At 39.7% G+C, this 26,178-nt stretch overlaps 1 protein-coding gene across 1 annotated transcript in view; it reads left to right on the top strand.

The window, feature by feature from the left end:
- LOC144256098 (dedicator of cytokinesis protein 8-like) overlaps window positions 1-26,178 on the top strand; it is a 162,498-nt gene that overhangs the window by 112,464 nt on the left and 23,856 nt on the right. Inside the window, 8 exon segments of the mRNA XM_077801226.1 lie at window positions 2,027-2,170; window positions 3,367-3,498; window positions 3,940-4,074; window positions 6,138-6,227; window positions 10,459-10,564; window positions 10,567-10,694; window positions 13,161-13,307; window positions 14,515-14,621. Coding sequence (XP_077657352.1) covers window positions 2,027-2,170; window positions 3,367-3,498; window positions 3,940-4,074; window positions 6,138-6,227; window positions 10,459-10,564; window positions 10,567-10,694; window positions 13,161-13,307; window positions 14,515-14,621 — 989 coding nt within the window.

The following is a 26,178-nucleotide window of genomic DNA, read 5'->3' as shown; positions in this document are numbered from 1 at the left end:
TATTTCACAAATGTAGATATGCACACATTCTCAGATTCTGCAACAAGTTTTACATCCCTAAGCCAGAAGCCAGGAAAGTCTTTCCCAAATCTTTTTCCTCTGGGTAATAAACTAATAAGTTGTTGAGCTTCATATCTATTTATCTACATGTGGAAAATTGCATGTAATTCTAATAGTACTAGTTTCCTGAGTTATTAGATTCTTCCAACTGAAACATAATAGGCCTTCTGTTATCTCCAATTCTGTTATCTCCAATTCAGAAACATAATAGGCCTTCATTCTACGTCTTAAAGCATACTAATTTTCTTTGGAAGAACCCTTCATAGTTTTAGGTATGGACAAGTGACGCTGGCTCTGTTAATTGAGCATTTAATTTCTTTGGAAGAAAGACTGTTAACAAAAGATTTTGAGAAACTCCACCTATATTCATTAAAGTACATTATGATATTGGATAAAAACTATTTCTTCATTGGTTGCTAAAGTTGAACTGGCAGACAGCATTTACTTTACAAGCCATCTCTGATCTAATAGGTAGTGATGACTGGAGCACTATGCTGAAAGAATTTTGAAAATATATCCAAGTTCAGAGGGGAAAGAGTGCTATAATTGACTAGTTATGTCTGCTATGTGCACAGCAATAGGAAGGAGTGGCATATGTGCTACTGGTTTGCAATACATAAGCTAAGAAGGTATTTCATTTATGCATTGTATGCCTTTCTTCCATAGCTGTGAGCAAAAAAAAAAAGACTTTTAACCTATCAAGAGTTAAAGTAATTGCCAAGATCATAGCTTGGGTAAGGCAAGCAAGGATCACAAGGTGCAGAATATAAAGAGGTACTTTACTCTCAGGACCAAACAAGTAAAGAATTAGCACTTCAGTAACCATGGGAATAAGTACTTCCCCAAATTTTGTGCCTTGGTTTTTTCATTCAGGTCATACTATCCCTGACCACGAGGCTCTATCTTCTATAATTTATATAAGTAAAAAATGTGTAGAAACAAAAATGTTCAGGGGAAAAAACACTAACTACTGCACTTCTGTTAAAAACTTCCATAAATTTGGCACAGTGGTGTATGCCTATAATTCCAGCCACTTGGGAGGCTGAGGCAGGAGGATTTCAAGTTGAGGCTCAGCAACTTAGTGAGCCCCTGTCTCAAAGAAAAATAAAGGGGAATGCTGGTGATGTAGCACAGGCATAATCACTCGCCCAGAATGTGAAAGACCCTGGTTTCAATCCTTAGCACTTAAAAACAAAGAAAACACTTCCATAAAGAAACCATTGCTTGTTAGTGTTATCTTATCAATATAAACACAACTGGCTATTTACCTGAAAGTCAAGACTTCAGGAGAAAAACACAGAAGTCAGAGATTTATTGAGCTATGACAAAGAGCCAAGTTAACTGAGTGTTGGCCTTTGCTTTTTAAAAACCAAGACCCTTGCTGTTTGTCCCTTAGGGTTGTTTTTGCTAATGTGGGGTTGTTTCAACTCAATTGTTGTTATATGAAGGGAAATGTTCCTTATATAAAAATCTCCTGGTGGTTAAAAGTAGAAAGGAAATTTGGGGGTTTGAAGACTGGCTGCTCAATGTATGCTTTCAAAATGAATGTCAGCCAGGAACTTCTCTGGGTAGAACATCAGACCTGCCATAATCACAGCCTTGGTGAGGATCCTGGGGTTCTTTAATATTTATTTGTTTGTTTGTTTGTTTGTTTGTTTGTTTTTGGTACCAGGGATTGAACAACACAGAGGCACTAGACCACTGAGCCACATCCCCAGCCCTATTTTGCATTTTACTTGGAGTCAGGATCCCACTGAGCTGCTTTTTGCCTTACCATTGCTGACGCTGGCTTTGAATTCCTGATCCTCCTGTCTCAGCATCCTGAGCCACTGAGATTATAGGTGTGCACCACCACGCCTGGCTAGGATCCTGGATTTCTGCTTCCACACTCCTACCTTCTGGGTTCCTATGGTCCAGTATTCAACTGGTCCCATGTTCTCTGGGCTCATACTGTGTTTTCTTACAGAATATTTCTTCCAACGTGCTGGAGGAGTCTGCAGTCTCTGATGACACCTTGTCACCTGATGAGGATGGGGTGTGCTCAGGCCTGTACTTCACTGAGAGCGGCCTGGTGGGCCTCCTGGAACAGGCCGCCGAGCTCTTCAGCACGGTCAGTGTCCAGAGGGCATCCCAGGGCTGAGCTCGGGAATGCCCAGCCTTAACGGCCTAGTGAGCCCTCTCCACAGATGCCAGGGGCATGCAGGACAGGGGCAGGGCCCAGGGAGGACTTTGATGTGCACAGAGTGCATCAGCTCTCTAAGGAAGGTGGGAAGGCCTTTCATCACTGCTGTGTTCTGGTTTTCACTACATGCGTGTTGGCTGGACAGTAGTTTCACAGTATTATTTCCATTTAATAGGAATGGAAGCTAAGCCACAGCGAGGTGAAATGGCTTGCCCAGGGTTACACAATAAATGATGAGGCATGTTCTCACTCTCTCATTTTCTCTCTCAGAGAGAAAAAGATGGGAAGGAGCCACTGCAGGGAGAGGGCGGAAATCCATGGTGTCCTCCCTCCTAACAACTGAGTCATCTTCAAGAGCCTCACAGGCAGGACCAGCTCAGAGAAATGCAGGAGCAAAAGCCACAGACACTCCCCACATTAGCCTAATCAGGGTCTGAATGCTCCAAATAAGAGAAAAAAAAATACATAGAAGACGTCGCTGGATTCAGATCAAAGAGAAAAGCCTCTTATCCATTTTTGCTTTAATGATCTCCTTCCCCCACATTGTAATCCAAGTAAATATTTAATATTTCGCTATATTTAGAATAACCAATTTATTTTTCTCCCTATATTATTCTTTATTTTCTGCTTTTCACCTCCAAATTTTCTCCCTATAACTTCTATGTATATTAATTATTGTTTTAACCATTGTCTTCTTTTTTTTTCGTGCTTTCTCATTCAGGTTTCAGAAAAGGTCCAATATACTCTTATTTTCTTGAAATTTTAGCTAGAATCCTGTTAACTCCCTGGTGGGCATGCAATGAACATCTGTCTAGAGGAGGACCTCTGACGCTATTTAAATACATAAAAGCTGCCTTCCTGAATGTTCTTAGTCCTCAGTGTCAAATCTTCTCTCCTTTTAGTCTGAGAAAGCCCTTCTCTTTCACATCTTCATATAGAACCATTTAGCAATGTGTCTGGGTCATTTTGAATGTTGAGATGCTGGGACAGCATTCCTGCTGCGTAAAATACTGGGACGCAGAGGTATATCCATTCTCCAGCACATTGTTTGCATAGTGAACTCTGGTTGCTCTTAAGTTTCCATTGTATTAAATTTTCTTTGATGTTCTTCTCCTCTCTCTAAGGGAGGCTTGTATGAGACGATTAATGAGGTCTACAAGCTGGTCATCCCCATTCTGGAAGCGCATCGAGACTTCCGGAAGCTGACCTCCACTCATGACAAGCTGCAGAAGGCCTTCGACAACATCATTAAGAAGGTAGCTGGGGGTCTTTGCTAATGGGTACTGTTACTGAGTGGTAGATGACCTTGTGACGGTGGTCAGTCCTCCTTCCTCTCTAGAAACTCATTGACCTTGAGCACATTACTGCAGTTCTCACCCATCAAACAGAAAAGGGCTCAAAACTGACAGAGGTACAGATTTCACAGTGTGAAAGGCAGCTTGACTTACTTTATGACCTGGAAATGTGAGAATCTTTTAAATTCACATAAAATAAAGCCCAAGAAATCTTTCATGGGATTTCTTTCATTTTTATTTCCAAAATTTATTCTATAAACATTGAATTTGCTTAGTAGAGGGATTTTTGTTTACATCAAGTGTAGAATTGATATGTTTGTAACATAATAAAAAACCCTTTTAACCCAGTGGATCCTTAAGAATGACATTACTAGAGAGAAGTTTTCTTATTTTGCTTAATAGGATCACAAGAAAATGTTTGGAACTTACTTCCGAGTTAGTTTCTATGGATCCAAATTTGGGGATTTGGATGAGCAGGAATTTGTTTACAAGGAACCTGCAATTACAAAGCTTCCTGAGATCTCACATAGACTAGAGGTAAGAAAAGTGATTTTATGTGCTTGCCATTGTATACCTCACAAAAACAAGTTAGAGTGAATCACTACCAAAAAGGAAAAAAAAAAGGCCAGGATTCAACATTGAGGTATATATACATTTTCCACATTGCATTTATTTTATTTTTTTTATAAGGATGATACATATTTATTACAAAAATGTGGAAATTTTTTTTTCTTTTTTTTTTTTTTATTGGTCGTTCATAACATTACATAGTTCTTAATACATCATATTACACGGCTTGATTCAAGTGGATTATGAACTCCTGCTTTTACCCCGTATACAGATTGCTGTATCACATCAGTTTCCCTTCCATTGATTGACATATTGCCTTTCTAGATTCTGATGTATTCTGCTGTCTGTCCTATTCTCTACTATCCCCCCTCCCCTCCCCCACCCCTCCCCTTTTCTCTCTCTACCCCTTCTACTGTAAATCATTTCTTCCATTTGTATTAACTTGTCTTACCCCTCCTTTCCTCTTATATGACATTTTGTATAACCCTGAGGATCGCCTTCCATTTCCATGCAATTTCCCTTCTCACTCCCTTTCCCTCCCACCTCTCATCCCTGTTTAATGTAAATCTTCTTCTCAAGCTCTTCGTCCCTACCCTGTCCTTATTTACTCCCCTTATATCAAAGGAGTCATTTGGTATTTGTTTTTTAAAGATTGACTAGCTTCACTTAGCATAATCTGCTCTAATGCCATCCATTTCCCTCCAAATTCTATGATTTTGTCATTTTTTAATGCAGAATAATACTCCATAGTATATAAATGCCACTTTTTTTTTTATCCATTGCATTTATTATATGAAGGAGTAGCTGAGATCATGAAGTAAAGCAAGATTTGCATAGTTTTCCCCTAAGATCCTGTACATGTCTTTAAAAATTTATAAATCTACATCATGAATGTTTACTTTTCAGGTCTATATAAAATCCAGTCAATGTCACATCTTCTTATGGTCCATTCCCAATGTTAGTGATATATACTAACAGATGCAGAGTAAAAGTGTTTTTTAGGATGAAGTTTGCCATCTTAACTTCTGAGCAATCCAATCATACTTCTGAGTCACCCTCCTGCAAAATGTTGTGGCTGTCATTGTGGTGTTGCTGGACAGCACAGGCTGTTCTGATAAGGACAATCTTGACAGTAGCTGCAACCTGCCATCTACACTTGGTCAGTAATGTAACAATAAAAAAGCAGCATGTTCTGGCAGGAAAGGCTGAAAAGATGGACAAAAAAGAAACTGTATGAAGAAAAATCAGAAAAAAAGAGAAAAGAAATAGTTATTGAAAGGAAGACTATCAAAAACCCAGGAAGAAACCCAAGGGGTGCCTCCAAAACAGCACCTTCTGGGGCTGAGTGACTAAGGTCCCTGAAGTGCTGACAACTATTAACCAAAGAGTCACTCCTTATTCTTTCTTGCTATTGCTTGGGATATATGCCCTTTTATGTCTGTAAAACTTAAAACACTTTTGTTACCTAATTGCTCCTTGAACTATTATCCTTGCCAAATAAGAAAAGGACTTTTATCCTTACTTGTCTCAAAGAAGCCATGGCCCAGAGTGGTTGGGCGTCTTGCCCAAAGACAATAAGCTCATAAGAAGGAAAAGTAGTCACTGACTCAGGCCAATTGGTTCCCTAATATTGTTCCCCTGACTTAGAATTAAAGGTGTATATGTTGTCTTCTTGCACATAGTGGTTTGCCACATGATGGGAAGCCTGGTGACCTCTAAATTCTCAAGATACAAAAAGAGGTAAACTGTGCCATACCTCTGCAGATGCCTCAGGAAATAGGATGACGCTCACTAAATTGAAGACAGAGTGTACATTTTGTAGAGAATCATATATCAATTGATGGTGCTGGACTTCCTCATATTTTTATTTATGTCCCAGGAAATGCTGAACTGTGCTCATTAGCTCAGAGGGACTCTGAATAATCAATGAACAAACTGCACTTGTTCCAAACTTACTCCACTTCTGAGAAGACAGAAAGTTGCATTATGTTAAAAATTATCTTTATAAACTATTGTTTCCTCTTACCTAGGGGTTTTATGGTCAGTGTTTTGGTGCAGAATTTGTGGAAGTGATGAAAGATTCTACCCCAGTGGACAAAACCAAGTTGGATCCTAACAAGGTATGGAGAAAATTTGCCAAAAAGAACCATCAGGTTCCTGAGTCCCCTTATGCTACCCTAAGAATACAAAATGACCTCCCTCTGTCTGAATTGACTCACCAGTCTTTTTTTTTAAAGGAGAGAGAGAGAGAGAGAGAGAGAGAGAGAGAGAGAGAGAGAGAGAATCTTTTTTGTAGATGAACACAACACAATGCCTTTATATTTTATTTTATTATATTATTTTTTTAATGTGGTGCTGAGAATCGAACCTAGGTCCCATCCGTGCTAGGTGAGCGCTCTACCACTGAGCCACAATCCCAGCCCCTCACCAGTCATTTAAAGGCAACCAAACATTTTTGTCTAGGGCTCCATTACAGATTTATTAGGTCTCCAATCTGCCCCTGCTCCTGCCCCCAATACTAGGGATTGAACCTAGGAACATCCTACCCGTAAGCTACATCCCAAGCCCTTTCTGTAAATATTTATTTTGACTCAGGGTTTCATTCAGTTGCCAGGTAGGCCCTGAATTTGCAGTCCTCCTGCCTCAGCCTCCCCAGCAGCAGGAATTACAGGTGTGTACAACCACATATTTGCATATGTGGTTATTAGGTCTTCAAGAAAACATACTCAAAGGCACGAATCACAACAGGAGCTTTCATTTATCAAGCCCCAACTGGAACTGGGGATGTAGCTCAGTGATAGAGTGCTTTTCTAGCATGTGGGAGGACCTGGGTTCAATCCCCAGTATCAGAAAGAAGGAGAAAAAAAAAGCACCTACAGGGTTCCTGGCACTGCATCAGACCCTTTATCATCCTTTCATTTCATTCCCAAACAGCTCTCAAAAATAGACTTTGTTGGGGCTAAGGATGTGGCTCAAGTAGTAACGCACTCACCTGGCATGCGCGGGGCGCTGGGTTCGATCCTCAGCACCACATAAAATAAAAAATAAAGATGTTATGTTCACCGAAAACTTAAAAAAATATTAAAAATTTTTCTCTCTCTTTCTCTCCTCTCTTTCTCTATCTCTCTCCCCCCCCCCTCTCTCTCTCCCTCTCTTTCCCCTCTCTCTTTAAAAAAAATTAAAAATAGGCTTTGTTGTTTCTGTTTCCAGATATGAAAACTGAGGTAATAGAAATGTTGGGCAATTTTCCAAGAGTATCAAAGTGACAGAGCCAATACTCCAATGTGGGGTCTGTCACGTCCAAACCCACATCACTGCTCTTTACTGGCTTTCTATAAACTCTTTAGACTCTCAATTTACAACATATTTAAAAAATGTAGACCTCTGCCTGACAGCTATTTTTTCCCATACTTTTATCAGTCATTGTAATTGTACATAACAGTGGGATTTGTTGTTACATATTTGCACATGCCCACAATGTAATGATATAATTTGGCCAATGTCATTCCCCTGACTGTATTTAAAGGTATCATTCTTTAGGCTGCAGGTACTCCTTCCAGCCGAGTGCAGGATCTCTGTGCTGTTGGAGAAATGACAAAAAGGGCTTGACCTTCAGTTTTCCCATGTTTATCCCAGGCTATTCCATTTCACCCCATCTATGTGTACCTCAATACAACTATGATGCTTACCACCCAGAATTAGCATCAGACTCCACAAGCTCAGTCCTCCGTCGAACTCAGAGGCACTCAGCCACCGAGACACATCCCCAGCCCTATTTTGTATTTGATTTAGAGACATGGTCTCCCTGAGTTGCTTAGTGCCTCGCTTTTGCTGAGGCTGGCTTTGAACTCATGATCCTTCTGTCGCAAACTATCGGGCTGCTGGAATCACAGGCATGTGCCATAGCACCTTGCCCACATTTCTAACTAGCTACAAATTTAGGAGTACCCATGACACCTCTAAGGTCAGATAATTCACTAGAATGACTCACAGAACTCAAGAAATACCATTCTTCTGATTACAGACATACAATGAAGGGCACACATAGGCGAAGGTCTGGGATAGAGCACATAGTTTCTGTGCCCTTGCTGAGTAGAATCCAGGCAAAGTACTCTGCCAGCACATCACTGTGTTCGTCAGCCAGGAAGTTCCACTGAGTCTCCGGGTGACCAGTTTTTATTGGGGTTTCATGACATAGGTGTGTTTGAATGAATCAGTAGCCACGTGATAAAACACACTCTCCAGCCCCTCCCCCTTCTCAAAGCTGAGGGGGCTCAAAGTTCCAGCAGTCTGATCACAAGATTGGTCTTTTTGGTGACCACCTGAAGCTATTCATAAGCCCAGGGCTGGTCACCTTATTAGCATAACAAAGACTCCTGTCACTCAGGAAATTCCAAGGGTTTTTGAAGCTCTGTGAAGATAACAGCGACAAAGAGCCAACATATTCTTTATATTGCCACAGGGGGAGAACTGCCTGCCCAGTCCACTTCACAGCACATATGATGTTCTGGGCTGCTGGAAATAATGCAATGCAGGTGCTACAAAGGGCCAGGGACAGGGGGCACTCACCATCTGATATAGCACTGTATGTGAACTGTGAACCATCCAGACTCCTCCCTCAGCTCTGTCTTCTGGGACGTTATGAAGATGATGCAAATAGGGAGGAACTAGCCATATTTCAGAGTTTGCTTTTCTTCTACGTTTTCAGAATATTTGCTTGTTTAAGACACATTCCTAGCCTAGACTTGAAAATAGTAACTGTGATAAGAGTTGAACTAAGCTTTAGACAGAAATATCTGGAGCCCTTGGATTGGCTGAGTGGCCCAGAGCAATCTGTGCATAGTGTAAACTATGCAGAATCACCACTAACCTCAAGAATCACCACTAACACAAGGAGCACGTCTCCCCTCTTCTTAAATCCCCAAGGTGGGTTATGAGAGCTTGGATGAGAACCTAAATCCAGAATCACAACCAGATTTCATTATACCAAACAGTGATTCACGGTCTGAGGTCAGTGACCCCACCCGTCCACTCCCCTGGGTGGGTGTCCCAGCATCTGTGCCCACTGCCATTCTTTTTTTTTCTTTCTTTTTTTCTTTTTTAAAGATGCCTTTCTGCTGCATAGTGGTGCACACTGTAATCCCAACAACTCAGGAAGCAGAGGCAGGAGGATGGCAAGATGGAGGGAGGTTAGCCTCAGCAACTTAGCGAGACCCTGCCTCAAAAATAAGAAAATAAAAAGGAAAGGTATATAACTCAGTGGTAGAGTACCTGAGGGCTCAATCCCCAGTACCATAAAAAAATAAAAATAAAGATACCTTCTTAATTAATAAGCACCTTTTTCACTGTGTGTGCACACATGCATATGAGTGTGTTTAAATGTTGCACATACAGTTAAATTCAATGTTTTCATTTTAGTTCTTTGAGTTTTGACCAATATGTGTAGCCACAATCATGATACATCATTCCAAAACATTTCCCCATGCTGCTTTGTAGTGATTTTCTGTTTCCAGCCCTGACAGTCCTTCATCTGTGTTCCATCTCTGTACCAGTGTCTCTTCCAGAAAGTACCCATGTGGAATCACACATAGCCATTTGAGGCTGGCTTCTCTCACTTAGCATGGCCCATCTGGTGCATCCATATTGTTCTGGTTCAGTCCTGCCTACTGATGAATAGTATTCTGCTCTCTTCCTGTGCCACCGTTTGTTTATCCCTTTGGTTTGGTTTATTTCTAGTTTTTGTCTTATGAATAATGTGTTTATCAACGTTTGTGTACAGAGTTTTGTGTGGCTATAAGTTTTCATTTCTCTTGAACACCCATGTAGGTAGGAAAGAGATCGCAGGGCTGAGGGCCAGTTCATTAACTATATGAGAAGTTGCTAACCTGTTTTGCCATGTGGCTGTGTATCCTGCATCCCCTCATCTGTGCATGAAAGTTTCAGCTGCTCTCGGTCCCTGCCAGCACTTGGTACTATTAGTTTTCTTAGTCTGACCATGCACATTTTCTAAGTGTGTTACAGTCATGGTAACTCTGGAAAATAAAGCTTGGCTCTTGGGAATAGCAGTTTGCAAATCTCCATTCTGAGGCTTCTGTTGGATCCGTCTGCTCTGCTTGGAAAGAGCAGCTGGAGTTGGAGACTCTTCCCACAGACACATTCCTTTCCTCTTCCTCTTGGCCCTTTCTTTCCCTGGGGTGGAAAGGAGGAGCTGCTGGTTCTGAATGCTCCCTTGATGCGCTCAGCCCCAGTAGCTTCCACTCGCCACGCCATGTTCCAGCACGCCCTTCAGTGTGTCATGGATCCTCTTTGCAGAATGGCTCATCCCCTCCTTCCCCTTGCCTCTCCCTCCAGGCCTACATGCAGATCACTTTTGTGGAGCCTTACTTTGATGAGTATAAGATGAAAGACAGGGTAACCTACTTTGAGAAGAATTTCAACCTGCAGAGGTTCATGTACACCACCCCTTCACCCTCTAGGGACAGCCTCGTGGAGAGCTGCACGAGCAGTACCGGAGGAACATGGTCCTGACCACCATGCGTGCCTTCCCCTACATCAAGACCAGGATCAGCGTCATCCAGAAGGAGGAGGTAATGTGCCCAGAGGGGAACAGCCACCATGAAGGAGTGGGCCTAGGTGAGGCAGGCTGGAGTAGAACATGAAGAGGGGCACACTTAAAATACTGTGATTGACCCAGCAGCTTAGGAGGCTGAGTCAGGAGGATCCCAAGTTCAAAGTGAGGCACTAAGCAACTCAGTGAGACCCTGTCTCTAAATAAAATACAAAATAGGGCTGGGAGTGTGGCTGAGTGTTTTAGTGCCCCTGAGTTTAATCCCCAGTCTCCCCTCCCCCCCAATAAAAACCAACAATATATGATTGAGCCATACCCTCAAGATGCCAGGGAATCACATTTAGGCATGTAAGTGTTTTATAGCCCTGTTTTATATTAACTATTCAACACTTTAGAGCTATATCTCTAGTGTAAATACGTTTACATATTTAATTGCAATGTTTAATATTTATTTCTATTTTAAATATGTACTTAAGTAAAATGTATATACAGTTGTCCCTTCATATCCTCCACAGCCATCCAGTCAACCAACTACAGACTGAAATACTGGGGGAGAATCATTTCATCTATACTGAACACATACAGACTTTTTTTATCCTCTCTATTTCCTAAACAATATGCTTTGACTCTATTTACATAGCATTTGCACTGGGTTAGGTACTATAAGTCATCTAGAGATGGTTTAAAGTACAGGAAGTATGTACACATACTATACCATCTTATGGGAAGGGCTTGAGCATCCTCAGATTTGGGTATGGGAAGGGGTGTCCTGGAACCATGCCCATGGGATGAATTATTTAAGTTTTAAATATTTTATGTAAAATTTTTAAATACCTAAAAGCTCATAAATGATTTAGGCATAGTTTTTTGTTAATTATTAGAGACAGGCGCCTGAGTGAGCAACCCCATGGAGTTAGTGGTGTGTTATTGGAAGAGACCATGAGACAAGTGAACCAACTGACTTCTAGTCCACGCTTCTTCTGATGACTTTGCACAAGCTACTTGTCCCCAATTTCTTCATCTATATATTGGCAGGAAAGACCTCTGTGTACAGAAGACTGTTGACCTGTTTTAATAGGACTGATCAAAAAAAAATCCTCAGTGTTGGACTTAGTAGCACAGCCATATAATTCCAGCAACTCTGGAGACTGAGGCAGGAGGAATGCTAGTTCAAAGCCAGCCTCAGCAACTTAGCGAGGCCCTATGCAATTTAGCAAGACCCTGTCTTAAAATGAAAAGGGCTAGGAATGTGGCTCAGTAGTTAAGTACCCCTAGGTTTAATCCCCAGTTTAAAAAAAAAGGAAAAAAAAGAAAGTTCTTAAACCACAGAATTGTTCAAAATTATATGCTATAAGCATTTTATTTTTCTTTAAAACAGCTACATGTCATCTTTTTTTTATATAGTGACACAACCTTCTCTGATTATGGGTTCACTGATCACAATTCATCATTGTCTTTCTTGTATAAACCACCCCCATAGTGCATTGTCCATGATTTTCAGTTTTGCTTTCTGTAAAGAAGAATGAGGCCTTAAAGATTCTTGTTTAACAATACGAGAGTAGAAAGCTTCTAGATTTTTATGATTTCTTCCCCTAGCCTTTTATAGTTGTCTTGAGCACACCTAATATGACAGGAATTTTTATAACAGCTCACTTTCATGTTGTCTTGCCCAAGCACTCAGCTCAGTTTTCTTAGAAACAACTCTTTTTCTATCCACACCCATAGTTCATCAGTTTAGGCTTTATTTAATTAGATTAGGTCATTAAAATAACAAGTATAGCAGGCATCCACAAGTCGGTGAGCAGTAGATGGCTTGTGAATATCCACTTCATTGGGCAAGCACAGCAATGGCTGAGCCCATCAGCCAGTGTTGAGTAAGACAACCGTGTCGGCAAAGGGGATTCACAGAGGGCACAGAGAGCATGACCTGGGGATTCAGTCAACAGGAGGTGGGTTTGGAAGGCATTCCTGTGTTTCTTATTGTTTTGACTTTTGAACACTAAATTATTCTAGGCATAGCACAGAAATAACTTGATTACCTCACTGAAGGCCTCTGTCCAAATGGGGTCACATTCAGAGCTACTGGAGGTTAGGACTTCAACATATGAATTTGGGGGATAGGAATCAACTCATCGCATTCAGGATCAGAATGGAAAGAACTTATGAATGCAGACATAATAGAACCTTGCTATTGACTGCCTGTGTCGTTTTATAGAACTTAAGCTTATAAATCCCCCTTTGAGTATAAAATGGAAAGAATGGGAAAATTGTTTAAAAGAATAAATGTTACATGTATATAAAGTTCCTGGAATGTGGTAAGTACTCTGGACACGTTAGGTCCTTCCTTCTTTTAAACCTATTAAGATTACTCAGAAAGTCTTTACTGCTTTTTCAAATCCAGGTGCCCTCTCTGATATAGCTCCAGGTTTGTTCACGGCTTGTGAGATCAGACAGTAACTTCCCCACCTTTGTGTCTTATGTTCAGTTTGTTTTGACTCCAATGGAAGTTGCCATTGAAGACATGAAGAAGAAGACCCTGCAGTTAGCAGTGGCCATTAACCAGGAGCCCCCTGATGCAAAGATGCTTCAGATGGTGCTTCAGGGCTCTGTAGGAGCCACTGTAAATAAGTGAGTTGGTGGCAGCTCCTCTAGTTCTCAGTGTTTTGGTTGTGATGTCTACCTCCCTCCTTGGGGTTGATAAGTCTGATCCACGTACAAACCATATTTCTAAATTTAAACTGAACACTCGTGTGGTTTGGAAGACTTTTAGGAGGCCTCTTTTTTGTTTAACAACTTAAGGTAGAAAAAAAATCCTAGAGATAAGCGGACCAGGTTTAAGGAATGCCACATCAGGGCCAGACCTGGCAGTATGATCCAGGACTGGGGTCCTGTTGAAGAGAGCTTAGTCATGCCCGGTACAGGCAAGGCTGTTTCAGGACTTAAGACTAAGCTAAGCCTCTCTGTAAGAGAGAGGAGCAAAGGCTTAGACCATCCAGCTCCTGGATCAGTCACCAGATGAACTGACAGGCCAAGGGCCTTGCCAGCAAGGAGTTCCTGGGAATCAGGCTGCTTAGGTCACTTCAGACCCGACTAGACCTTCTCAGACTTCTTAGAACTCTAATTCCTAAACTCAGCATGGGACTAACCCTGTCTCAAATGGAGGGAGGTACTAGCCTAGAACTTTCTATTCAGTGGGCCCCCTTAATGTCAGTTCTAGATGCTCCCTTGTCCCACCCTCCACACTCAAAAATTCAAGGCGCATCATGATTCTTTACTCACTGAACACATTCTCCATCTGAGGATTCACTAGCAAAATTCTGAGTCCCCTTAACATCAAGAGAACTGAAACAGCTACAGGAGAAATGACTCTTGCCTTTCCAAGATCAGAAAATAATTAGGAAGATTTTGTTTTTGTAAGGTGCCAATCCTTTCATGGAAGACTCAGTAAATCCATAGCCACAGAGTCCTGTACAGCTCTCCGACTCTAACTGGCACTTGTGCAAAATGATGTCAACACTAGGGTAACCAGATAAGTGGGTATGAGCAGAGAGATAAGGCAATTTTTAGAAAAACTGGAAGCACATAACTTTTGATGCATTTGCTTTACCTTTATGTATCAAGGAAAACCTATTTGTACCTGTGAGTACTCTCCTAAAACTTAGGATTCCTCCTAAGGAATCAGAGTTACCTGAGAAGCTCAAGACCTTCCATGACTTTTTGTTTTAGTCAAACCAACTACAAAATTAAATGTTAAAACTAAGAAGCCACTCCAACATTTTCTCCAAATAATGTAATTTTCTTTCCAATATCAATTTTGTTTTCTTACTTTTTTCCATCAGGGACCACTGGAAGTAGCCCAAGTGTTTTTGGCCGAAATTCCAGCTGACCCAAAACTCTATCGACATCACAACAAGTTGAGGTTATGCTTTAAGGAATTCATAATGAGGTAAGAATGGAAATGGGTGGGGATTTCAGTAAGCAGTGGTTCTATAAATGTGTTCCCCATACCAGCATCTTTAGTATCACTTGAGAACCTACTAAAAAGATAAGATGGTGCTGGAGGTATAGCTTAATGGTAGAACACTTATCTAGCATGCACAAGACTCTGGCCTTAATCCCCAGCACTGCAAATATAGAAAGGGAGGCAGGGAGAGAGGGAGGGAAGGAAATAAGGAAGGAAGGAAGGGGGGAAAGAAGGAGTCTCAGGCACCTCTCACCTACCCAATCCCATGGGGTGGGTTCCAGCAATTTCTGCATTAAAAGTTCTGCTGGGGACTGGGGTTGTGGTTCAGTGGTAGAGCGCTTGCCTAGCACATGTGAGGCACTGGGTCCAATCCTCATCACCACATAAAAATATATAAATAAAATTAAGTATTTTATTTTATTTTATTTTAAAAGTCCTGCTGAGTGATGCTGATGTGCACTGAAGTTTGAGAACCACTGCAGTAGAGCAGTACTACATCTACTACTAATAAGTAATTTATACTTGAACTGTGAAGTGCCACTTCATGCCTACAATCTCATGAATGGCTCACAATCACAGTGTAAGACAGGTACATCATCATCCTCATTTTACAAAAGAGGAATCAGAGGTTCAGAGATGGGATGTGATTTCACTTACAGTCACATAGCCAGTCAGTGGCTGAGTTCAAACCAGGTGTTCTGCATCTGAACAGTCCACATTTCCACCGATGTTCTGATAGTCCACTGATGCATTAGCATCCCAGAAGTTCTTAGCATTGACAATTTTTGTAATTTCCCAAATCATAAATAACTTGTTTTTAAAAACAGAGAAAGAGATACTGCCTCAAATGGAGAGGTAAAGGTAAGGTTCTCAAGCTGGGATTTTGCAAAAGTGTCATCCTGAAGACACTTCCCCTTGTCACACAGGCCTCATCTCTGCTTCTGAATTCTGCAGTGGAACTGGCTTCCAGAGCAACTGGGTCAGCCTGGACAGGAAGTAGGTCTTTGGGCACTCTTGGAATCTCTTAGAATATAGACAGATGTATTGCATCTCTGAGACCTTAAAAGAATTATTAGGAACGATGTGATGGCATTTCACCTACAAGAGAAAAGGACGTCAGAAAAATGTATGCCAATGTTTCTTTTTATCTAGAATCTTAGAGCAGCAGTTGGGATTTGGATATGAAGTGTCCCCTAGGAGCTCCTGTATTAATGTGGGAATGTTCAAGGAGAAATGCTTGGATTAGGGGAACCATAACCTTATCACTCCATCTTAATTTGAATATGGACAAACTAGGTGATAACTGTAGGCAGGTGGGACATGGCTGGAGGAGGTGGGTCACTTGGAATGTGACCTGGAAGGGTTCATCTTCCCTGTGGCCCTTTTTCTCTTGCTCTCTCTGCTTCCTGGCTACCATGATATTAACCCTCACCTTGGGCCCAGAACAATGGGGTCAGCCAACCATAGACTAAACCTCTGAAACTATGAGCTCAAAATAAACTTTTCTTCCTCTAAATTGTTCTTGTCAGGTATTTTTGTCACAGAAACAAGAATCTGACTAACACCATAGCATATAAAGGATACGAATAAGCTTACTTGACAGAATGAGGAGAAAGGAGGTCAAAAGTTAAAGTGTGTTAAAGTCATTGAAAACTCATCAGGATGCTAGGGTTGGGTGAGGTTGGAAATATGGCCTTCAAAGGTTGCAGTGGTCCAGGGCTCTCTGGACTTCTGAAGGGACCTGTGAAATCTTTAGTGAGTACTTTCTGTGACCCAGGTATGATATTAGGGGAACAAGAGCAGGGAGCATCTGTTCTTGATGATCGTCTACACCAAATAACAACACAAAGCAGCCTGCACTAAGAACTCTAAGTGTTCTAAATATAGGACTACAGAGATAAGAAAAGGCAGGTCCACTACAGAATGGAGTGATTAGAATAGGCTTTGTGGAAAAACACCACTTAAACCTTGTCTTGAATATCTGTTGGGAAGAAAAGGGGTAGTGGGAAGAGGAAGCCATTACTGGTAAATGAACCATCATGACAGCAAGACTTGGAGTCAGGAATGCCGACGGTGCTTCTGGACTCCTCTCAGTCCTGCTAGAGCAGCATGTTCTTGAAAGCCTGCCAGGACAGGAAGCAAAGATCAGAGAGGCGACAATATTAGTAAACAGGACTTTGCATACAGTTTGAATGTAAAGGGAAGCTTATTAGGGAAGAAGTGATTTTCCTTTGCTTATAGTTCAAACTGATTTCCTGTACTACATCTTCAATCTAATATCTTGTGAGTGTGATCATCTCCAGGACTCCACCTGGTTAAATATATCTAAGAAATCCTTATTGAACTCACATTCCTAATTAGCTCCCAGCCCCAGAAAAACTTACTACAAATGGAGCTGAGAAAACTAGTCTCAGGCAAGAGACACAAAAGACAATGGAATTTTCTAGGAATGGTCCTTTAATGATGTTATAATTTAGTTTTTGAGGATGTTATCTATCTTTATCCCAACATGGCTTGCAAAAATGCTAAATTTGGGGCTGGGCACGGTGGCACATGTCTGTTATCCCAGCAGTTTAGGAGGCTGAGGCAGGAGGATCTTGAGTTCAAAGCCAGCCTCAGCAACGGAAAGATGCTAAGCAACTCAGTGAGACCCTGTCTCTAAATAAAATACAAAATAGGGCTGAGGATATGGCTCAGGGGTCAAGGGCCCCCGAGGTCAATCCCTGGTACTCCCTACCCCCAAAAAAGCTGATTTTTAAAATTGAATTCACCATTTGAAATGCTATTCTCCACCCCTCTCAGTGATCATTCCCATCCTGATGAGACCAGACTGTAGGCCCACTTTCCTGGCTGCCCTTGGCTTGTGGCATTTTGTTCTGGGAATGCCAGGAGACCATGAGTGCTTCTCAAACTTCCCTGCACTTACACAGGACCTGGTCTTGTCAAAATATAGGTCCTGATTTAGTAGGTCTGAGACTGGGGCCTGAGACTGCACTTCTAATCAATTCCCAGGTGCTGATGCTACAGCTGGATAGAGGAGACTGAGTAAAAGAGGCTGTAGAGTTTGCTTGATTGCATCCCTTTCACATTTTTCCCCTACCCCAGACCTAAACCCCTCAGGACATCTCTGTTGTTATTGGCCTCTTTTACCTTCCCCATCTTCCCTTCAAAAAAGTAAAAGTTCTCAAACTGCTACTCCTCCAACCAACATCAGCAAACCCTTAGCACAGCTTCCTGCCACATGTATGGGGAGACGAAGTCCCAATTCAAATGAGACAAGACGAAGCGGGGCTGGCGCACGGTTGCCATGTTGTCTCAGGACAGCAATGATGACAAAGATGTTTCATTGTTTGACACAGAAGAGACAACTAATAGACCAAGAAAATCCAAAACCCGACATCCAGTGGCATCATTTCTCCATTTGTTCTTCAGAGTCAGTGCCATTATAGTTTATCTTCTCTGTGAATTGCTCAGCAGCATCTTTATTGCCTGTATGGTGACAATTATCCTGTTGTTGTCATGTGACTTTGGGGCATGAAGAATGTCACAGGTAGACTGATGGTAGGCCTTCCGTGGTGGAAACATATTGATGATGATGGAAAGAATCATTGGGTGTTTGAGTCCAGAAAGGTATCTCCTCAGGAGAATAACACTGTTTTAGAGGCTGAATCAAGAATCTCTTGGTTAAGACTAATTGTCTGTCCAGTGCTGTGGGTGATATTTGCCTTTAGTGCTCTCTTCTCCTTCAGAGTGAAGTGGTTGGCTGTGGTTATCATAGGTGTGGTACTACAGAGTGCCAACCTGTGTGGTTACATCAGGTGCAAAGCGGGAAGCCGGAAGAATTTAACCAGCATGGGTATCTCGTATCTTAGAAAGCAGTTTTTAAAACAAAACACTGGAAATGAACAGAGAGAAAGCTTATGTTCTCTGTGATATTGGGGAAGGGCAAAGAGATTCTTGATTATGAACTGTTTAGAGCTCAGTCCAGTTGCATAGAGGAACATTGTTTTTTTGTTTGTTTTGTTTTCACTTACAAAGTTACTATTAAAACTGTTTTCTTTTTTTAAACAAAGTTTTTATTTTCTTTTTCTAGTAGTTGAGGCTGGGAAGTATGATGATATCACTAGAAACGTTGTCAGAATTTATTTTATGGTGTACATATGTATGCATATAGTAATATATCAGTATATCCCAAATTAATGTGTTAGGTTTACACATATTACAGAGATATTTGCATTTTGATCCATAGAATATAGGATATTCTTAGTCTATCTCAAAGGTATGTGTGTTTACATACTATTTCTGTAGATTATTTTCAGAAATAAGTTGATTCCATGATTAAGAATAAGCACTTGGCTTGTGTATGAGTTAAAAAGTTAGAAAAAATGTTAATTTAAAATATATACTTCATGTTGAAATTGCTTACCTTAGACATGCACAAGTGAAAATCAAATTCAGGCTGGTAGTGTTAACTAGTTTCTAAGATTTTCTTTTATTTTTATACTTAAGGCCTAAATAATAAATGGAATCTTTATAGTTTATGTTTCAGGGATACCCAGGGATTGCTGCTATTCTATTTATTTCATGGAAAGGATAGTCAGATTTTTATTTTGGAACTTCCTGGAAATTCTTTGGTGGTCTTTGGACTAATAAAATCTTTTAGTACTAAATTAATATTATTCTTATGTCATAGTAAGAATAATCATTTAAATATTTGGTGTAATAAATGCCTAGCGACATTTTATTTTATGAATCTATTTTTTCTGGCTATAAGGGGGATATTGTAAATCATATATTTGTATTAATAATATTTCTTAAACAAGGAAATATAGTTAACTGTAAACTAAGCCAATCTACAAATTATTGTAGGCATTTGTAAATTCTGTTGTCGATACTGGAAACTTTGTTGGAATCTTTTAATCAGCCGATTATGTTGTGAATGTATTTGTACATTGTTAAAATATTTTTAAATATGTTTTGTTTTATTTGAATAAATGTCTGTTGGAGTGATAGCTTGGAAGATGCACAACTTTATATTTGTATAAAACTATTGTTTACAAAGCAAAAAAAAAATTGTGATGGGACTGCAGGCAGAACCACAAGCCCTCTCACATTTCATCTGTGTCAACCCAGGTGACTTTTCCTCCACTTTATTTCATATAGATCAAAAGTGGGAGGTGAGGTGGTATAAATTCACTAAAACTCACTAACACTACACTTAAAATAGGTGAACGGTGGTATTATGTAGATTGTACCCTTAGTAAGTAGTAGATAAGTCAGGTGTGGTAGTGCACACCTATAATCCCAGATACTCAGAAAGCAGAGGCAGGAGGGTTACAAGTTCAGTCTCAGCAACTCAGTGAGACCTTAAGCAACTTAGCAAGACCCCATCTCAAAATGTAATAAAATTTTTAAAGAGCTGAATGAGGATTTGTGGTAGAGCTGTGCAAGGTTCCGGGTTCAATCCCTAGCACTAAAAAAAAAAAAGGAGAAGAAGAAAAATAAAACAGTAGATGTGAAAACCTTCTTTTCTGCCCCCACCCCTGCTTTATTGCTTCTAACTCCAATCAGGAAGTTACAGCTGTTCAACGTGTAGAGTAACTGTTTTGTCAAGTGCGTTTGTTGCCATCTCCCCACTCTGCTTTAGAGAGTGGAGGTGACAGGAGTGGGAAGTGGGGGCTGAATTGCTCTCAGACTTCCCCTTCAGTGAGCTCCAGCTTCCCACACACCTGGGCTGCTGATCAATAAGCCCAGAGTTCTGAGAGGTCCAAAGTGAGCCTACTGATGCAGAACTCATAGCAGAAACATGACCTTGCCAGGTCCACGTAGCTCGTTCTGCTGCCACCTGGCAGTGGCCTCTCTGACTCAGCTGTAGCAGAACCAGACACAGGCACAAAGAAGGCTGGTAGCTCACCTGCTGCAGCCAGCACTCCTCCAGCCAGACCTGCTGTCCTTCACACCACTGCCAAGTGGGACCTCTGTCCTCTACTGCCGTTCCCTGAAGTAAAAGAGAACACCTCAGAAGCTCAGAAGCCAAGAGTTGCCATGCTCTGTCCCCTCCTGGCTCCCCAAAGCACCCAGACCCTTTTAGGCACTGCACTCTTTCTAAATTTTCTTCTTACATATCTGGATTTTTCCTTCCTATAAAGACTAATTGATTTAATTTTTTAAAATTATACCAGGGATTAAATCCCAGGGGACTTAGCCACTGAGTCACATTTCCAGCCCTTTTTATATTTTTTATTTTGAGATAGGATCTCACTGAGAGCCTCACTAAGTCACTGAGTCTGGCTTTGAACTTGGACTCTCCCTGCCTCAGCCTCCCAAGCCACTGAGATTACAGGTGTGACCCACTGCACCTGGCTAAATTTTATTTTAATTTAAATCAAAGATAGCAGTACAGGTGCCCTTAAGAACAGTGTTTCAGATACTCTCCAAGAGAGCTCTGCTGCACATGTACAGTTATTGAGTCAGAAAAAGGGTGTTAAGTGGCCATGGTTTCAAACTGGAATTAGGGTCTATGAGAAAAAGAAGAAGGAATTTGCCCAAGTAGTGCAAGGAAAGCCAAGTGCACATAGTAAGGATGGAAGAAAAAAAGTAAAGGGAAAAAGAGCTGAATATTTAGTGGGAAAGCAAATCTTTATCGTGAGAGGTTGCTCAGAAGCAGGTCAACAATGGGAAAATATAAGTGACTTGACATTTTCCCAGGGCCACAGAGACTGCATTAATGGGTTAAAGATGCTAGGTAAAAAACTGAAAACCAAGTGGAATCGCTAATGTGCCTGTGGGCACGCCCCCACAAACACACACACACACAAACACACACACACTGCTGATGGGTAGAATCACAGCCTTTGGGACAGGAGTCCCCTGTGTTTCTCCTGTGCTAGCAAAGCAATAAGCCTTCTTTTTCCTTTGTCTAAAAAAACAAAATTAAAAAACAAAAACAAACAAAGTCCTTGCTCAGTCCAAAGTTATCTGGCATTTCTTTTATGATTCTACCTAGTAGTTTCATAATGTCATAATGTCTTGTTTTATATTTAAGTCCTTAATTCATTTCAGTTTTTTTTTTCACATAGTGAGAGATAGAGGTCCAGAGAATAAAACTACTTGAAATTTTCAATACACAATCTAAACATACACTGTGGATATGGTGGCAATCATGCAAAAGGAAACACCTTTTGACTCTATGCATAACAACAATTGAGTCCATTATTCAAGGTTTGCATAAAAATTATTTTAAATGATAAATTGTTCAGCAATCACAATAGAAGCTATGGAATTCTATGAAATTTTTGTTTCACATTTTCTCAACTGCTTTCATTTATCTTCCACATGTTCCTAATATCTAAATTATCCTCTTTTTTCTCACTTAATAAAACTCCAAATGTTTTTGAGAGATAAATCTAAATTAAATGTAATAAAATGTATTCCATGAACTAATCCCTGTAAATAGTTATCATATCCAATTCAGTGCTATAAAAAGATTCAGAAAGAGTAAAGGGGTTATTATATTTGGAATATCTGATGACATTATTAAAACTGCCTCCATTTAATTGCTTAAAGTATTTTTCTTTTGTTGATGGAGTCAATATATTAATAGCTTTCTCTTCCGTTTTTCTAAAATGCACATAGTACCTTGAAGTTAAAGATGTGCGAAACTCATTTTATATGAATAATTATTTGATCTAAATGAAATGGTGTGCACCACAGTGATGTATAAATACACCTTTCACTGCTGCATGTGTTAAATTATGTTCTTCAGGCACAGTATTCTTTAAATAGATAACATTTGGAATAACTGCTGATGCTTTCTGAGCACATTTGCATTTCTAGTTCCTTTGTGGTTAATTATACTATCACAACCCCCATAGTGAGTAGAAAAGTTAGAATATTTTGTGCCAGTAGCACAAATTCATTCTTAATTTTTTTATTAATCAAAAAAAAATTATGTGCATTGCTGGTGAAAATGTTTATTTGGGGAAAACAGGATTATCAAAAAATAATTGTTGTAGGTTTATTCTATAAAATAAATTTTGAAACTACTATAGCAAAATAGTTCAGATTTGTTTGAGACTGATAGGTCTGCTCACTCTCTTATTTCATTACATATTACACTTTTCAAATTCATAAATTTCCCACAATTTCCACTGATTTCCTCAACTGACTGTTTTGTGCTTTTCTCAGGTTACAGCTTAGCTTATCAAAAACTTGGCTGATAAACTAAATTTGGGGCATGAGTAACACTGTTGAAGAATTTACCCAACCAGAACAGATGGAGAAAGTTTTTCCTAGATGATTGTGACTAAGAATCCTTCATTTTTATGGTGAACTCTTCTGAGGAAGAATGTTCTATTACATGTGCAAAGGGTCTGACAAAGAAATTCTGCTTACTGATACATGGTTGAAACTAGAAGTAAAAAAAAAATTAAAATTTCTAACCCATCAAAGCTTATTTTGGAGCAAATAACACTTTATTAAAAATAAAACGTCTTGGATAAAGTTATATTGAATGGGAGTCTGGGGCAGTGAGTATTCCTTGCCCAAATATTATGGAACATATGACCCATAATATTTATATTTTATTTTATAAGGCCCTCAAATTCCCTTATACCTACTTCCATCCTTGTATATCAATACATCCCCTATGTTAGTCATGATAGGATGAACTATGGTAAATAATAGACTTGAATATTTTGTGACTTGATTACATTGTATATTAGTTTTCTTCCCTCTGCATGGGTGATCCTGATCAGAGGATAACTCTCCATGCCAGTATTCAGGGACCTGTGATTTTTTCCTTCTTGTGACTTTCTTTTCTCAAACACCTTCATTTAGCTATGGAAGGGATAGGTCTGCATGGAAGGAGGAACATCTTTATTATAAAAGCCTTAGTCTATAAAAGGCACGTATTTCTTCTGTTCATCTTCTATTAAGAAATCAGTCATATGGTACATATGATTGCAAAGGACGTTCGGAAATTCAACCTAGTATGCACCAAAGGAAAGGAAGATAGGCTAGAGTAAGATCAGGATTATTGTGAATAAACAAACAAGCAACAATATGGATACTCAGCAGCCTTTTGTCTTTGCCAATGATGGAAACCTCTGGGGCAGGCTCTTGAAGTCCTTCAGTCTTAGCAGAAGAAGGATTTTCTCACACAGAGAATTTGCTCTGTGGGAGGTGCCAGCTTCTAGAGGGCTTATCCTTGTATGTTTACTACAATGAACACATGAGTTGACTATGGTAGTGTGCCCACTTCGGAGGCATACAAACTTCACATCCTAGTTCTTGTTTGAGGAGTCCATGGGTTACTGCATAGCACCAACAGTCAAAGAATGTTCTAGTTTATTTTTTTTTTCTTGGGAAGATTCTCAAAAATATTATAGACATCTGATTCATGTGATTCCAGCTATTTCCAGAATTCTCAAGTTTCTTTCTTAGGTTAGTTCTTAAACCTGCTTTTTTTCTTTGCTTCCTTCCCTGATTCCCCCCACCCAGCCACCCAATGCCCATCTCTTTCAAGGTATTGATGGCCTTGTTGAAGTTTGTAAAACAGCAGGCATGACTTGGAAGGCTATATATAGCTTTTTTCTTCATTTGCCACTGAACTGAATTCCTTTGTAAAAAAGAGAAGTTTTGATGAGTCTTTGCAGCTTAAACTTCTTGTCTTATTTCTAGGTTCTGGAATTCTCAGAAGCAGACAAAGCTCCCGTGGTTCTAAATTTCTGGAATTTCTGTTCCCCTTTACTTCCATTGGGAATCCTTGACTGACCTCATCTCTTCCCTTAATACCTATTATAAACATCAAAAAATTACAATTTAATCCCTTCTAATATCTTCTAAAGTTAGAGGCTCAATAGGCTCATGATCTCTTTTTTCATTCATTTCAGGCAGCATTGAAAGTTCAGAATGTAATAGAAGAGATATGTTAGCATTTCTGTACACAGTTCTCCATGCTACTGTGACCCTTGATAACAAGTTTAATCATCCATGACTATCAGTCATCACAATAAGCACTAACAACACAGCTAACAATGAAATAGTAAGAAATTATAATTTAATTAGTCTTTATTAAAAATAAGTGACTGAATGATTCCAGCTGGATTGCTTTCATTGTATTCTTGTATGATGTTTTAGTAAAAATACTATTGCTATCCTTTTTTAGATTAAAAAAAAAAACTTTTAAATGTTTCCACCTTATATATGTTCTTCCTATTCCTACTTAACCCATAAGGGCCGGGAGTGCATTATCCTTCTTGCTTTAAGATATCCTGTTATGAGCCAGTTATTTAGGAATTTCAATTTATAAGGTTTGACAACATTGTAATTGATTGCAATAATAAAGTCCTTACCCAAATCTGAATTACTTGAAGGGAATTTGCCTTGTTTTCTTAAGTGTTTTGCAAGTATGATAAGTAGGTTGCAGTGCTTTTCCTGACACAAGTGCACAAGAGATATATGATCTCTTTTAGCGCACATAGTGACAAAAGATCAAGCTGTTGGGCTGTAGGCTACAACAAATGGAATATATTGAATTTCAACTGTGGTTTAATGCGGTCTTAGTTTTAATGTTACAGTCCATTCAAGTGATACCTTTGCACACTAGTGCCATAACTGCATCCACATGACTGATCCATGGAGAAGTGGTGTTTCATTATTTTAAGCAGGCATACATGGTTTCAGTGCAATGAGCCTTAGTTTATTTGCATTACAAATTAATGGTAGGATTTACATAATTAATATCTTGCTTGAACTACTTTATTATATATCTGTACTAAAACTTCATAACACAGTTTTCTATACTAAACAAAATGGAATCTCATTTCAATTATAGCAGTGAGTTTTCAAGTCAGGTGAGTAAAGCAATGATTAATGAGGCATTTAGTTATATTAAGATTTTCCTAAAATGAGAGATGACAATATATTTTTTCCCTTCAATTCTAGTATTGTATTTAAAATTAAAAAAAAAAAAAACTATAGTTTGAATCTTCAGTCTCCTCCAAAGTCCCATGTTCTAAAAGGATTGCTTCCCAGCCTGTTGCACTATTGGGTATGATGGAACTTTTGGTGCAGTGTATGGTGGAAAGAATTGAGGTTATTAGAACATGCCCTTGAATTGGGATATTGGGACTCTGGCGCTCTCTATCTATTTCTATCTCTATCTCTATCTCTATCTCTCTTGCTCTATTGCTCTCTCACTCTCTGCTTTCCAGCCACCATGAGGTAAAATGCTCCATGGCCAGGTACTCTGCTGTATTACTGTAGATCCCATATGTCAATCCAAGTAAACATAGAGAGAAACTTCCAAAACCATAAGCTCAAATGAATCTTTCCTCCATATAAATTGATTGTCTCAGGTTATTTTGTCACAGGGACAAAAATCTAACTCTGATCAAATATTACTACTGAACTTTGAGTGATAGCTTTATAATCTGATGCAGAATAGCAATTATTTTTTACTGATAATCTTTTTCATCGGAGAATGGAAGAGAGAATTTATTTTACTAACAACTACTCCTGGATTGAAAATAATAAA

The sequence above is a fragment of the Urocitellus parryii genome, chromosome 7, assembly GCF_045843805.1.
Source record: "Urocitellus parryii isolate mUroPar1 chromosome 7, mUroPar1.hap1, whole genome shotgun sequence".
Lineage (NCBI taxonomy): Eukaryota > Metazoa > Chordata > Mammalia > Rodentia > Sciuridae > Urocitellus > Urocitellus parryii.
Note: the sequence above shows the minus strand (reverse complement) of the source record. Positions and strands in the feature narration are given on the sequence as shown.